The sequence below is a fragment of the Gopherus flavomarginatus genome, chromosome 1 (assembly GCF_025201925.1).
Source record: "Gopherus flavomarginatus isolate rGopFla2 chromosome 1, rGopFla2.mat.asm, whole genome shotgun sequence".
Taxonomy (NCBI): Eukaryota; Metazoa; Chordata; order Testudines; family Testudinidae; genus Gopherus; species Gopherus flavomarginatus.
This window is the reverse complement of record NC_066617.1, coordinates 131,751,933-131,767,380: the sequence shown is the minus strand read 5'-3', so window position 1 is coordinate 131,767,380 and position 15,448 is coordinate 131,751,933. Positions and strand designations below refer to the sequence as shown.

At 40.9% G+C, this 15,448-nt stretch overlaps 1 protein-coding gene across 6 annotated transcripts in view; it reads left to right on the top strand.

Moving 5' to 3' along the window:
* Positions 1–15,448, top strand: part of SHISAL1 (shisa like 1) — a 272,323-nt gene that overhangs the window by 204,499 nt on the left and 52,376 nt on the right. For all 6 annotated transcript variants that reach the window (XM_050925181.1, XM_050925170.1, XM_050925164.1 and 3 more), the window contains one exon: positions 4,134–4,347. In XM_050925181.1, coding sequence (XP_050781138.1) covers positions 4,134–4,347 — 214 coding nt within the window. The remainder of the gene's footprint in view (positions 1–4,133; positions 4,348–15,448) is intronic.

Sequence of the window (15,448 nt, the reverse complement as noted above, 5' to 3'; positions counted from 1 at the left end):
ATTAATTTCATACTTGAAGAGGAATGAAGACCTAATAGAAAGATTTCTATGTAAGATAGTGCCTTATTTCAAGCACCATGATCTATTAATAAGTAGAATATAGAAAAACAAGGATATTTGAAGATCATATCTAATAATCATTATGGGCATAGGGACAAAGATTCCTGTGGCACCTTATAGACTAACAGAAGTATTGGAGCATAAGCTTCCATGGGTGAATACCCACTTCATCAGACGCATGCCTGACACGTGCATCTGACGAAGTGGGTATTCACCCACGAAAGCTCATGCTCCAATACTTCTGTTCGTCTATAAGATGCCACAGGATTCTTTGTAGCTTTTTACAGATCTAGACTAATACAATTACCCCTCTGATAATTAAGGGCATAGTTTCTGATCACAACCACAAGGCACGGATAACAAAGACTGTGATGACAATGAACTGACAGCAGTTTTGGGGACATTATTTTAGAGAGCCAGGCAGACAGGGAAGCAGCAGCAGTAGGGGTAAAGAAACAACTGGAAAGTTCAGATAACAAGATGATGGGGTTGGTAGAAGAACCAGAATAGTATAGACCTAGACTGAGCAGCTTCAGCTGTATTGGCTGGCCTAGGAAAAGAGATGCAGCTCCCTCCCAGCAGGCAGAAAGGTGTCTGAATAGGTGGAAGTAGGAATGACAAGGAGGACCTTTGGTAAGGACAGGCAGGCTTGACCTCTGCTAGAAAAGGTGCTAGCAAAGTAGGGAAATTGCAACTAGGGCTGGTCAGGAATTTTTTAACAAATATTTTTTGGTCAGAAAATGCCAGTTCATCAAAATTGAAACTTTTTTGCTGAAACACAATGGTTTTGGTGAAACAAAAGGTTCCTCAGCTCCAGCATGGAAGAGAGTGACCCACCCCAGAATAGCCAGTAACCCACTGCTTGGAGCACTCTCCTAGGGCCCAGGTTGAAGGCTCTGCTCTGCCTGATTTGGCCTAGTGGTTAGCCTGGGCAGATCAGGGCCTTGAACCTGGTTTTTCTGTATCCTAGATGAGTGCCCTAATGGGAGGTGATGAGTCATCCCTGAACTAGTGCCTGATTAAGCCGCACAGGATGAAGAATTATTCCTGTGTTAGGCTCCAGCCAATCCACAAGTCCAGAGCCAGTCTGGTACCTCTCAGGGCAGGTATATAACTCTCAAAGGAGAAACAGCAGATCGGTTTGCTCAATGTCACTTCATGGCTAGGGACTCTTCCCTATCTGATAGTTTTAACAGACTCCACAAGCCTTAGCCTGCTCCAGCCTCACTCTTGCTCCAACCCTGCTCTGATTCTTGATTCCAGCTCTGACCCCTCTAACATACAAAACTTGGCAAATTTTTTGCACTTCACAATCATTTTCTTTTATGCTTGAAAGGGGTCATGTCTATCTTTAAACAATCACAGGATAGCAAGTGAATGGTATATATTTTGTTACAACGAGCACCTGCCTCTGATCGAAAGCATCAGTGTTCAAAACAAATAAAATAAAATACTTTACACCAACTTGGTACTAAACTTATAGCAATATTCTCCAGAGCTAGCTAACAAAATCTATGAAAACAGCATTACATTGGTCTGCATATTCAGACATTTTATTTACATTGGCTGCTTATTTTTCTGAACATATTGCAAATAAACCCTGAAAGACCAGCATAAATCAGTCATTCAATGCCTGACAGTCTATTCTGCCATAGAAATGTGCATGCACAGAGATAGGAGGATATAGCCGCCTCACATTATTAGTAGTAATATGGTGGAGATTTACATATGCTACTCCACTTCAGAAAAAGCATGTTATACCTTTCACCTCTGTAGGAGGTAACTTAAACATTTCAATAAAACCATAGGTATAGAGAAGGTAAATTGGGTCCTTCTATGGGACCTCTCATATAATACATGAACAAGGAGAAGATCACTAAAACTGAAAAGTGATAAATGTAAAATTGATGGGAACAATTTTTTTTACACATACACAATTACATATAAATTATTTTATGGAACTCATTATCATGAGATATTATTCAGGGTAAGATCTCAGTAGGTTGAATGAAAAAAGATCAGACATATGTATATGGATAGTGAATACACCAATCTCATAGAACTGGAAGGGATCTTGAAAGGTCATTGAGTCCAGTCCCCTGCCTTCACAGCAGGACCAAGTACTGTCCCTGACAGATTTTTGCCTCAGCTCCCTAAATTGCCCCATGATGTACTGCAATCGTCTCTCTGGCTGAATCAAAGGGATGCATCACAGGAGAAGTAGTCCAGCGGAGGAGCCCATCCCGTATAGAATGGGAGCATGAGACACTCAAACTACAGTTCCTGTGAAGCAACATGGCTGCTTAGTTGGACACAGATTAATGTTGAAGTAAATTGAAATTAAATGTTTCAATTCAGTTCAATAAACCAAAAGAAACATTTTGGTTAGCTAATGTCAAAACATTTCACTTAGATTAGAAATGTCTAAATTACATTTTTTGATTGAAATTTTCCTTAACTTTCAATTCCATGAAAAGTTTTGATATTTCAAATATTCACCCTGATTCAGGATAAAAATAGATGTCAAATATCAGAATTTTCCTCAGGATGGAATTCTGGTTTTCGACCAGCTCTCCTCAGAACCTCTGAGTTCCACAGCTGTGACCTTAATCACAAAATGGCATATTCTTCCTTGCAGTAGATCATAGCAAAGGAGTAATGCCAGGATTGAAATGCACTCATTTCTCTTAAATTTCTATAGGCACCTAATTTACTCAGGTGTTGTCTACAGCAAAATATACTCCAGTTTAGTTATACTGATGCAAACCTTTGTGTGTACACTCTATATTGGTAAACTGACACAATAATAATAATAATAATAATAAGTAAAAATGAGACCACCACCTACCTCTTATATAGAGCTTTTCAACAGAAGATATCAAATCGATTTAACAAAGAAGGTCAGAATCGTTATCCCAATTTTCAAACAAACCATAAAAATGAGTGTCCATGCACTAAGTTGCACCAGTTAACTAAATCAGTTTAAAATAACACCTTAATTGATTGGTGCAACTTTGTGTGTACAGCAGTCCGTAGTATGTCTGTCTCCGTTCTGTAAAATCAAAGTAAAAATACATTGTTTCTCCCACATTTTGTCTGTGGTCTATATTTAGACTGTAAGGTCTTCAAGGGCAGAGACTGTGTGTGTAGTCTGAGATGTAGCTTCAAGGCACTACCATAATATAAACCCTAAATAAATTAAAGTAGTGCAAGTGTGTGAGAGCTGGGGGTTAGCTACAGCCCTCAAACTCCTACAAGGCATACTAACCACCACACAACAATTAGCCTAGAGCCCACATTCTAGGGAAATATACAGAGATGATTTCTTTCTTTCAAGAGAATTGGCCAGCAAAACCAGTGTAACAAAAACCTGGAAAATGGTTTAAGAGACATAATACATGCTTTACATGAGGATTTAATTTAAAAAAAAAATTAAGATCTGAATAGTAATTGTGTTTCTATTGCTCTTATTCTAGATATTTGTATATTCACAATTGTTTAGCTCTGTTAGCATGGTAATATCTTTTAATTATTATTTTTGGCAGAACAATGCCTATCAAAATAATGACCTTTACAGTAGAGCAGATGTTTCTGACACATTAATAACAGCCACTGTAAATCATGTGCCTTTGGACTCTAATTTCAGTTTGCATGTATGTTTTTTTCTTTGCTGATAATAAAATCATCCCAGAAAAATCTTTAAACTAGCCTTTCTAGATCTTTGTTGATATCCCATAGTTTTAAAACTTCATAACTGAAGATATGTACTTAAATATTTTAGTGTTCCCTGCTGTCCAAGATTGTGGTAGTTCTGGACATCATTTCTTCTCTTCTATTTAAAAAATAAATGAATTAAAATAAAAAAAGTCAGAAACATAGTAACTCAAAATTGAAAATATCACAAAAATGCTTTTCATGCTGTCAGTAGTCATATCATATATTATGAGGTTGAAACTCCTGAAATACATGATTACTGTTTCTCAGAAGCAGGGATTAACAGAAAAATGAAAATGGATGTGACATGCAACTAACACATACGACTCACAAAGACAATATCAATCTTTGTTTTACAGCATTGTCTGCACATTTTCGTGTCTGTGAGCCATATACAGACTACAAAGGCCGCTACCACTTTGGTTTTCACTGCCCACGTCTTTCTGACAATAAATCTTACATCTTCTGCTGTCACCATAACAACACGGTATTTAAATACTGCTGCAATGAGACAGAATTTCAGACTGTTATGCAGATGAACCTAACGGGGAATGCAGATGGATATATGCATAAGTAAGTAAATGAGTTATAAAGTACTCTTTACCAAATTATTCCTAGTCTAATCACATAATTTAAGATATATTTAATGATGGAAGCAATTAGAATAATTGTACATACACATTTCATTCCTAGAAGCTCTTCTGTACAAGTCTACTTCTCATGAAAGGGATGTTTACCTTTGCTTCTATAGCTTTGATGCCCATTATATAAATTCCTAAGAGCACGTATGTAATTTTTATAAGCAGATAGGCTGTTTCTCCCCCCAAAATTGGACAAAACCAATGTGTATCTGAAAACCCCAACAAGTGATAGCAAGAGAAAGGCAAGTTGACATTTTTCAGATCATCCCAAATGTTTTGCATGGATAATTGCTATTTTGAATTTGTGCATGTTTTACATATTAATGACTTGCAATCACTGAGCTTGATCAGCAAAATGCACTTGGTTGTTTAATCACCTTGTCTGCTGCTTGAGATCCTTTTCTACATTCTCTTTTTAAAAGCAGCTCTGTCACCTACTGTTAAAAATAGAAAATAAGAACTTTTGCAGAAAAACCGACAAGGTAGTAAGTAGATCTTGAATTATGGACTGCTTTATGCTGTGGGAGCAAGATTCTCAGGTCCAGACTGGCTCCTTTGCACTACTCAAGCATTCTTGCCATGACTGAATTCTCCTGATGAAGGGTGGAGCTCTCAACTGAGGTAAACCCAGCAGAGCCAGCTCCTGGGACAACTGCCGCCCTCATCCTGGTTTAGGGGCAATGTCAGGGGAGGGAAGGTTTCAGTTTCAGAAGGAGTGGTAGGGAGTGTCATTGCACCAGTTTTCAGCTAGTGTATGATTCTTAGGTCTTAATCATGCACCATTGAAGTCAATGGGAGTTTTGCCCTTGACTTCAATGGGAGCAGGGGCAGTGCTGTAGGTCCTTTTGAGATTATGTTCTTCTGTCATAAATTAGACTATTTTAAATCTCAATGGTGCCTGGGCCAGCAGAGTCAAAGAGCTAGTTATGCCTCCTTAATAGCCCCCTCACACTACTGTACTGAGAGGGTCTTGTCTACACACAAAAGTTGTACCACTGACTATGCCTGTCTAATTAAAACAGTACAATACCTCTAGTGTGGTCTCAGTTATACCTTAAATATTGATGCTTTAGCTCAGTATAGCTTATTCCCAAATGAGAAGAGGAATAAGATATGTCAGTATAAGACACTGGCATAAGAGCATCCACACTAGATGTCTCAGTTAAAAAAAAAATCAAATCTCTAACCAAAACAACGATACCAGTATAAAAACTGTCCACAGACCAGGCCTTGGATGCATGACATAATGTAGCCTTATATTTTTACAAAAGCAGTACACCAGAAACTGTTCACTACTACCAAGTTTGTTACACCTTTAGAGAAAAACTTGCAAAGCATTGTGTGAGGTTCATTCATGAGTTGTTTATTCTTGTGGCCAACTTCAAATTTGTTTAGTTTATTTTGGATTACTTAGGCAATTTAGCAATTTCGCTGAAATGTTCTTTAGCCTGTTATTTATGAACAGTGCTCTAAAGAGAGAAATTGGTAGCATATGGGAGAGAGGGTAATTTGGGGTCCCTGTTGGCAATCTAATTTTGTTTTTGTTACTTATAGAAGCCTAGAGCCTTTGATAAGCACCACTATTTATATATCTAACAATAATAATTAACAAATCATTCAGCTTTGCCAGGGAACGTGTTACTTCCATATTCCTTATAGGTGAAATTCACTCCAGTGCCAAGAACCAGCACAAAAGGGCCATGTACCACTGAAGTCCTATTTTCAGGTTTGGACTGGGACTCAGTGGTGCATAAGTTTTGTGCTGCCCATCTGCACGGGGTGAATTGTACCCTACATGTGTAAAATCATGCACAGTAGAAGAAGAATTAAAAAGATAGAAGTCCCAGGGCCATGACTTTAGCAGTGCTGCAGCTGAGCCAGTCTTCCCCTCCTTGAAACCTACTGGACTATCAGGAATGTGAAGAGATTGGTCAGGGTCAGGAAAAGGAGTGAACGCTAGAGATCTATGAGCAACTCTGGCCACAGTCTTGAGACTTCCTGGTCAGGAACTCAGACGAGTTCTCCCAGGCAAAAATAAAGTCAATGCCCACCCATGCAGTCAGATCATGGAGGGGTAGTTAAACTGCATTAATAAATCTCCTCCTGCCCCTCCCACCTTTTTCTCTTTTATGTGGCATTAATCCTAGCAGGAAAAAAAGGATACATCTTGCTATATAGCAGTAATTCTCCAGCTCTTCCTCCCAATCCCTGCCACTCCTGCTTCAGCCATGTACATTTTTTGTGGAAAGAATACTGACTGCTATGTAGAAGGGGAAGGAGAATCCCGCATTGCTGCTTCCTCCATCCATGTGAAACTTCAGTACTTTTCCCTGCAGCTTTGCCCTCCAGTCTATATAGACAGCCTGACCCAAAGCCCACTAACTTCAATAGGAGTCTTTCTTATAACTTAAATGAGCTTTTGAACAGGCCCATGTGAAGGGGGAAGGAGAGTAGCATAGGATATGTCTACACCGAGCTGAGAGTGACCCTCCCAGCCCGGGTAGACAGACTAGCAGCTAGTAAGCTAAAAGTAGCAGTCAAGGCAGTCAGGTGGGCTTGACAGCCTGTGCCACAACATCCACGCTGCTGTCTGTCTACCTAGACTGAGGCCTGGTCTACATCAGGGTTTTACATCGGTATAACTACATTGCTCAGGGGTGTGAAAAATCCACACCCCTGGGAGACATAGTATAACAACCAACCCCCCCGGTGTAAACAGCACTAGGTCGATGGAAGAATTCTTCAGTTGACCTAGCTGCCACCTCTTTAGGAGAATGGTTCTCCCATCGGGATAGGTAGTGTCTACACTGAAGCGCTATAGGTGCAGCTGTGCCGCTGTAGCGTTTTGAATACAGACAAGCCCTGAGAGGATTGCTCTCGGCTGTAGGGTAGACATACCCATAGGGAACTGTGTTAGGACTCTGCTAGTAAGATTAAACATTGTTCTGGTTAACATTTTTTTGGACTCTAATAGAGACAGAGCCCAATTTACAATTAAACTACCTTGTCACCAGTGTCCTCTATTCAATGAAAGCCAGCTATGAAAAGGATTGCTTGTGTAGACATAATTTCACACATCATTGAAAGAAGGCTTTCATAAAGCATTGTGTCCTCAGTAATTGTGAAGAATGAGGGCATGAAGAGCAATGGATTTACAGCTGAGGATTGTGGCTTTAAAAGATAACATTGGAGAAATCTTTTTTGCTTTATTTTCCCCCTTCTCCATTCTTAGTAGCATCTAAAGGCACATCTTGTTTTATAGAACAATTGTGGAACAAACTAATACAAACAAATGAATTGGAGCTCTTCTCACGGCATTCCAGAAGCTTATATCACTCTTCTAATGTTGCATCATATAATCTCAGCCAGGTTCATTTACATTTGTTTTGTTACCATAAAGATTAATACATTGTGGTAGGTGCAGAATATTGCTCTATATCTGGTTCAAACTTTTGATGGCACAGACTTATAGTTTGTAATATCCATTAATATAAACTGGTAAGAAAAGAATTGTGAGATGTGGAAGCAGTTTATTTCATCATTTAAATAGTTTCTGCATTTGGAAAATTCTGCTTTTAGATCAGATCCTCAACTATGATTTGCACTAGCTGTGAGTATCTGGCCACCTTTATTTACCTGGTCAAGATTCCCATCTGCAGAAATTAAGATGTACAGCATATACGAGAGAGTCTCATAACTGAGACATCCCTATGGAGTATTCATTATCCCAGTTAAGAGAAGATCCCATTTGAAAAGGCTTCAGATAAAATACTGTACTTTTGAAAAAATCGATACCCACTGTATTTCATCTTCATTTGCTCCTTATTTCTTCTTCTTTTCATATCATTTCAGCAGCTTTGCTATTAAAAGAATCAGAGCTCAGAAAACAGTTTTTAAACTCATGGCACTACTCATACTGTCCCCGCTAAACAGAGGAAGTTATTACCATTCTCTCCCATGGAGAAATCTGTAGGAGGGAAAATCTGATCTGGAAAAATCAGTAAATGTCATTGTATGGCATTCCAATGAGTTTTCTGCACATCACCCTCTCAGGGGGAAGGAGTTTGCAAGCCTATGGAAAGGGAAGGGAGTTTCTGTGCTCTGACCATGAAGATATCACAAGATCTATAGGGAAATCCCAGAGACCTCTGGGTATCAGCATGGAGAGCCAGACCCCTCACCCCCATATTATTTCCGGGTCACCCTTCTCCTAGCAACATGGCTTACACAGGAGCTGTGCTGCCATTGGCTCTCTAACATTCTTACCATAGAATCATATAAGATTAGGGTTGGAAGAGATCTCAGGAGGTCATCTAGTCCAACCCCCTGCTCGCAGGACCAACCTCAGCTAAATCATCCCAGCCATGGCTTTGTCAAGCCTGTCCTTAAAAACCTCTAAGAAAGAAGATTCCACCACCTCCCTAGGTAACCCATTCCAGTGCTTCACCACCCTACTAGTGAAAAAGTTTTCCCTAATATCCAACCTAAACCTCCCCCCACTGCAACTTGAGATCATTTCTCCTTGTTCTGTCATCTGCCACCACTGAGAAAGCCGAGCTCCATCTTTGGAATCCCCCTTAAGGTAGTTGAAGGCTGCTATCAAATCCCACCTCACTCTTCTCTTCTGCAGACTAAATAAGCTCAGATCCCTCAGCCTTTCCTCATAAGTCATGTGCCCCAGCCTCCTAATCATTTTCGTTGCCCACCACTGGACCCTCTCCAATTTGTTCACATCCTTTCTGTAGCAAGGGGCCCAAAACTGGACGCAGTACTCCAGATGTGGCCTCACCATTGCTGTGAATAGAGGGGAATAATCACTTCCCTCAATCTGCTGGCAGTGCTCCTACTAATGCAGCCCAATTTGCCATTAGCCTTCTTGGCAACAAGGGCACACTGTTGACTCATATCCAGCTTCTCATCCACTGTAATCCCCAGGTCCTTTTCTGCAAAACAGCTGCTTAGCCAGTTGGTCCCCAACCTGTAGCATGCATGGGATTCTTCAATCTTAAATGCAGGACTCTGCACTTGTCCTTGTTGAACCTCATCAGATTTCTTTTGGCCCAATCCTCCAATTTGTCTAAGTCACTCTGGACTCTATCCCTGCCCTCCGATGCATCTACCTCTCTCCCCAGCTTAGTGTCATCCGCAAACTTGCTGAGGGTGCAGTCCATCCCATCAACCAGATCATTAATGAAGAGGTTGAACAAAACCAGCCCCAAGACCAACCCCTGAGGTACTCTGCTTGATACTGGCTGCCAACTAGACATCGAGCCATTGATCACTACCTGTTTAGCCGATGATCTAGACAGCTTTCTATCCACCTTATGGTCCATTCATCCAATCCATATTTTTGAACTTGCTGGCAGGAATACTGTGGGAGACCGTATCAACAGCTTTGCTAAAGTCAAGGTATATCATGTCCACTGCTTTCCCCATATCCACAGAGCCAGTTATCTCATCATGGAAGGCAATCAGGTTGGTCAGGCATGACTTGACCTTGGTGAATCCATGTTAACTGTTTCTGATCACCTACCTCTCCTCCAAGTACTTCAAAATGGTTTCCTTGAGGACTTGCTCCATGATTTTTCAGGGGACTGAGGTGAGGCTGACTGGTTTGTAGTTCCCCAGATTCTCCTTCTTCCCTTTTTAAAAGACGGGCACTATATTTGCCTTTTTCCAATCGTCCAGGACCTCCCTCGATCACCAGGAGTTTTCAAAGATAATGGGGAATGGCTCTGCAATTACATCAGCCAACTCTCTCAGCATTGCATCCGGCCCATGTGCATGTCCAGCTTTTCTAAATAATCCTTTATCTGTTCTTTCACTACTAAGGGCTGCTCACCTCCTCCCCATACTGTGCTGCCCAGTGCAGCAGTCTGGGAGCTGACCTTCTCTGTGAAGACCAAGGCAAAAAAAGCATTGAGTACTTCAGCTTTTTTCACATCATCTGTCACTAGGTTGCCTCCCCCATTCAGTAAAGGTTCCACACTTTCCCTGACCACCTTCTTCTTGCTAACATACCTGTAGAAAACCTTTTTGTTACCCTTCACATCCCTTACTAGCTGCAACTCCATTTGTGCTTTGGCTTTCCTGATTACATCCCTGCATGGTCAAGCAATATCTTTATACCCCTCCCTAGTCACCAATTAATGCTCTCCCCAGTGCTGAGCAGAAAGTCCCAAAGAGTTAATTAGAGCATAATAATGGATTTTTTCAGTTCAGGGGTGGAACAGAAAAAAAATCTGGTTTGATCTGAACCAAAACCAATGTTTTCAAACATTTTCATCAAATCAAAAGATCAAAAAAGAAATATTTCAGGTTGACTCAAAGTGAAATTTTTCAGTTTTTCGATTTGCTTGAAGTTGATCAAAATGCCTCAGTCAACTCTAAACAAACTTTTTTTCAGTTTTTTTTATTTCAATTCAGCCTCTTTCAGGTGTTTTTACCCTTTTTAAAAAATTGGCCAAATTTGAATTTGAAACAAAATAAAATGTTTTGAAACAAAATTTTTTGACTTTGACTTTGACGTTTTTTTCCCCAGCTGAAACTATTAGCTCAAATACATGAATAGTTTTGCAGTATCAGAAAATGCATTTTTGATGCAAAAAAAAAAATCTATTTGCTGAAAAAATGTCACCCAGCTCTAATGTTAAAACATTAAGGGCCAAATTCTGTGCTTGTTGTAAATTGGTACAGCTCCAGTTAAATCAGTGGTGCTGTGCCAGTTTATACCCAGGAGGGAATTTGGACCTTTGTCTTCTGGGAATTTAATATGAAATTCCACAGGTTTGTCAGAGTTCAGTACTTGTAACATGTCTGTTCCCTGGCTTCACGCCTCTGACTGGGCAGTTCCTCTATTCACTGCTCCTAGCCACAAACCCTGACTGTGTGGGTTTTTTTGCAGCACAGAGGGGCTTTGCAGCATAGAGGTTCAGTGAAAGAGGTAATGATGCCAGTCTGGCTCAGCTCTCTTTCCTCTGACAGTTTTGAGGCATTATAACAGAATTGCCCAGAATTCGTTCCCACCACTTTACACAATCAAGGGGATAATCTAGGCTACTGTCATTAGGCTAAATCAGCTCCCTGGGAAGTGTCCTGATAAAGCAGCCATAACCGTTTGTAGGATCCTGCAACCTTTCTGCAAACAGAAGGGAATGGCAGTATTGCCCACATAGGGTCTGTAAGATTAGATGTTGAGTAGAGTGTACGCTTACTGCAAGGGATTAATGAGAGCTAAGATTAGTGATTCTTGCTATGTATAGTATGGTGTTCAATACATACATTTCCTCTGGTCTCACTGTAAAATCAGAGATCAAAATCATAAAATATAAATGTGTGCATGTACATATACCCATACAAAGGGCACACACAGTATATATCCAGCATCTCCTTCAGAGCCTGTTGTTTAAATGCTTCCTAGCTTGTGGGTTCTTACTTGCAGCCAGATTCTGTGAGCCTTTTTCATCCTGAGTAATCATTTACACCACAAAATAGCCCCGTTGGCTTCAATGCTAACATCAGCAGCGTTATATATGTGGTCAGACTTGGATTGATGTTACTGCAAATGGCCCCATGTAATTAATTGTGAGTACAAGATACCAGAGAAAATGATACCTAAATATATTTTATTAACCTTATTCAGCTATATTGTATGCAGATAAACCCAATTATTGGTTAAAAACAGTGACAATGGTTCAGTTACAATAATGCCACAGGGCTGTAGCTAAAAAGGAGCATGCTTTAGTCCAAAGTTTTGGGACTCCACTTACAAAATGTGCAGCAGGGCGGTGGGGGGTGGGGTAGTTAAGAGACTCGACTCAGACCCAGGAGAGTGGGTTTCAATTCAGCAAACTTTGTTTGTGACTTCCTTGGGCAAGTCATTTGGTTTATCTGTGCCTCAGTTTCCCCACTTGTAATATGAGAATTATAGCACTTTGCTACTTCAGATAGGATTTAGTGAGGATAAATAACATTAATGTATGTGATGTGCTCAGATACTACAGTGATAGCAGCCATAAAACCACGTGGGAAGACGGATCTAATTCCTGCTCCCCACCCTGTCATGTTTTGCTTTCTTGCTTTTGCATACAGTACCTTGAGGATAATAAGAAAAATGCAGTAAAAGTAACAAACAATGGAGGCTTTGTTGGGAAAGTAGGCCCAGGTTGTGATTTTCAAAAGATCCTAAGAGAATGAGGTATGAATTTTACTGGGAGCTGGGCACCTTAGGCTCTTTTACAAATCCCAGCCTTCGTATTCTACTATTTCAGAGCTTCAAGAGGGTTTGGTCTGAATCTAGTTCTTTTATCTCTATATTCTATTGGAATGAATGGGAAAACTAGAGTGAGAGTTCTGTAAGGCAGTGACCTTAAAACTTGCATCCAGAGTCTAAAAAGTAATACAAGAATTCCTTTCTCAAACTGACTGGGGGGAAACCCCTGTGATCAATATAAATGATCCTGAACTTAATTTTCTCAGGTAGGAGTAGATTATCTTGAGAGGATACAATACTAGACATAGTACCTCATCCAACATGTTTTGGATGTGGCACTGTTCATGGAGTAAGGTATTACCCAACATGAGTAAGTGGCAGAATCTGGCCCTAATAAATATCTCTGCTCTCTTGAGGCTTCATCCAAAGCCTCTTGAAGACAATGGAAAAAAACCTTTTGACTTCAGTGAACTTTGGTTCAGGTCCTTGAAAGAGCAGTTTTGCATTATTCATTAACTCAACCATTTAAATGGTGAATTAGTTTCAAAATGTACAGTATGTACATGACCCTTAAGGTAGACTACATATGCTAGATTAAAACTCGATGTAATGAGCTGTACACGTGCTTACATGAGACCTGAATGTGTCTGTTCTGTTCCTGTGGACTAGAAGGGCATGATAACTACAGGTTACACACTGTTTCACCTAATGTTCTAGCTTGCATCTGTTTTAATTAGTCTGCAGAAGAGCAACTTGAGAATTGTTAGACAGATGAATGCTGGTCTCTAACCTGGTTACATTACAGTTTAGATCACTCACACCATTGGATCTCTTTTCCATGTGTTAAAAAAAAAGTTAAGGCTTTTGCTAAGGACATCCAATCGGTGCTCTGTGATTCTTTCAATACAGAGAACTTTTGAGGTGATGTTAGTTTGTAGTCAACTATAACCCACATACCCATATGAGAGTTATAACTGTTACAAAGCTGTATGAATAGTATTTGAACTCAGCAGAATTGAGAAAACAGGCTAAAGTAGCAAAATGTCTAGTAAAGCGCTCGTTAACTTCAATGGGAGAATGTAGAGGTTCTATATTAGTTTGCCCCTGTAGTGCTGAAAATGTACTTAATTATGCTCCAGACGTTTATGAAAAGTTTTACTTCTCTTTTAATATATTGCAAGAATTCTGTGAGGTTTTCAAAAGATCAGCTGAATTCTTTTTCCCAAAAGTTTCTGTTCAAGTGAAGAGGGATACATTTGGGGTGCTGTGTCAGCAGCAGCCAGAAGGGACACACTCTTGACAATTAAATTATTGACTTTGTTTGGTTATGTCGTTTTCTGAAATACATCACATATGTGAAGTTTCCAAAAGATTATTCCCACTGTCTTTGTTCTTTAAAAAAAATTGTGTTCGTGGGCTGAACATATAGAATGCATAATTTCTTTGGAAAGATATGAGAGATTGACAAAGCTATGGACATCTGAAACTAGCACTTTAAAGTGGAAATGTTTGAGTGATTTTTACCTATGGGCATGCCTGTACCCTGTAATTTCATACAGCTCTGATTAACCAAAACTCATAGTTTAACAAGTTTTAGTAAATGTCCCCTGTGATCATCCTATATCCTCATATTTGCTGTGGTCCCTGTCCCTCAAGCTCTGAGCAAACCTCTTCTCTTAAGCTAGCATCTCCAATTTTCTGAAACAGTTATTTAAAGCTGTTAGATGTCCCTCAAGATCTCTAGCTAATAGAGACTGTATACATATCGACTGAGCTTACGCCCTGGCCCCAAAGATAGTTAGGCATCTACCTCCATTTGGGATTCACAACAATTAACCCTCTCCTGGAGTTAGACACCTAAGCCAGGTCAGCCCTTTCTCATGAAAGATGAGTGGTGGGGAGACAATAGAGACAGAGAGTGAGAGAGACCATCTACCCTTTGTAGCCAATAGCCCAGTGGTGAGGCACTCACCTGGGATGTGGGAGACATGGCCACCCAGAGCGAGGGACATGTGAGGCAATTTGCCCCAGACTCTGGGCCCCACAGGGGGCCCCTTGAGCCCTGGTCCGGCAGTGGTCTGGGTCTTCAGCCGGCATTTCGGTGGGGGGGGGACCTTCAGTGCTGCCAAAGATGTGGAGCGACTGAAGGGCCCCATGCTGCCAAAATGCCGCCAAAGACCCGGACTGCCGCCGGGTGAGTACATATGCGGCAGCTCCCCCGCTTTGCCCCAGGCCCCCTGAATCCTCTGGGCGGCCCTGGCGGGAGACCTGTTTCTAAATTTCCACTCTGCTGAATTTGGAGCAGGGACTTAGGATCTCCCATATCCCAAGTGACTGAAACTTTTGATGGTCTCTCTCCAGTCTATAGTGTCAATCTCTCTTTGGGCTGATTAATACCCTGGGGGTTAGAGCACTCTCCTGAAGTGGGGTGTGGAGAGGGAGACCTGGTTTCCAAGACTCTTCTCCAAATCAGGCAGAGTGGGGATTTGAAAACAGCTCTCCCACAGTCCAGGTGATCCTAATCACTGGGCTACTGGGTATTCTGGGATGCACGCACACACACACAATTCCTGAGCTGGTCACTCCAGCTGTCATTTGTGCGGGGGTCTGAGCAGGCCTGTCCCCATAGGTGAGATGGGTGGGGGAACACCTAGGGTGAGAATCCTGCGAGGGCTTAGGTGTGAGCTGGGGTGCCAAGCAGTCAGCACCATTAGAACTTAGGCAGTTTTGATCATTCCCACCAGCAGAAGAGGGGATGTTGGACTGAGGAGCCTACAGTGGCAGTTAGGTGCCTAAGTCACTTTATGGATTTAGCCTTTGG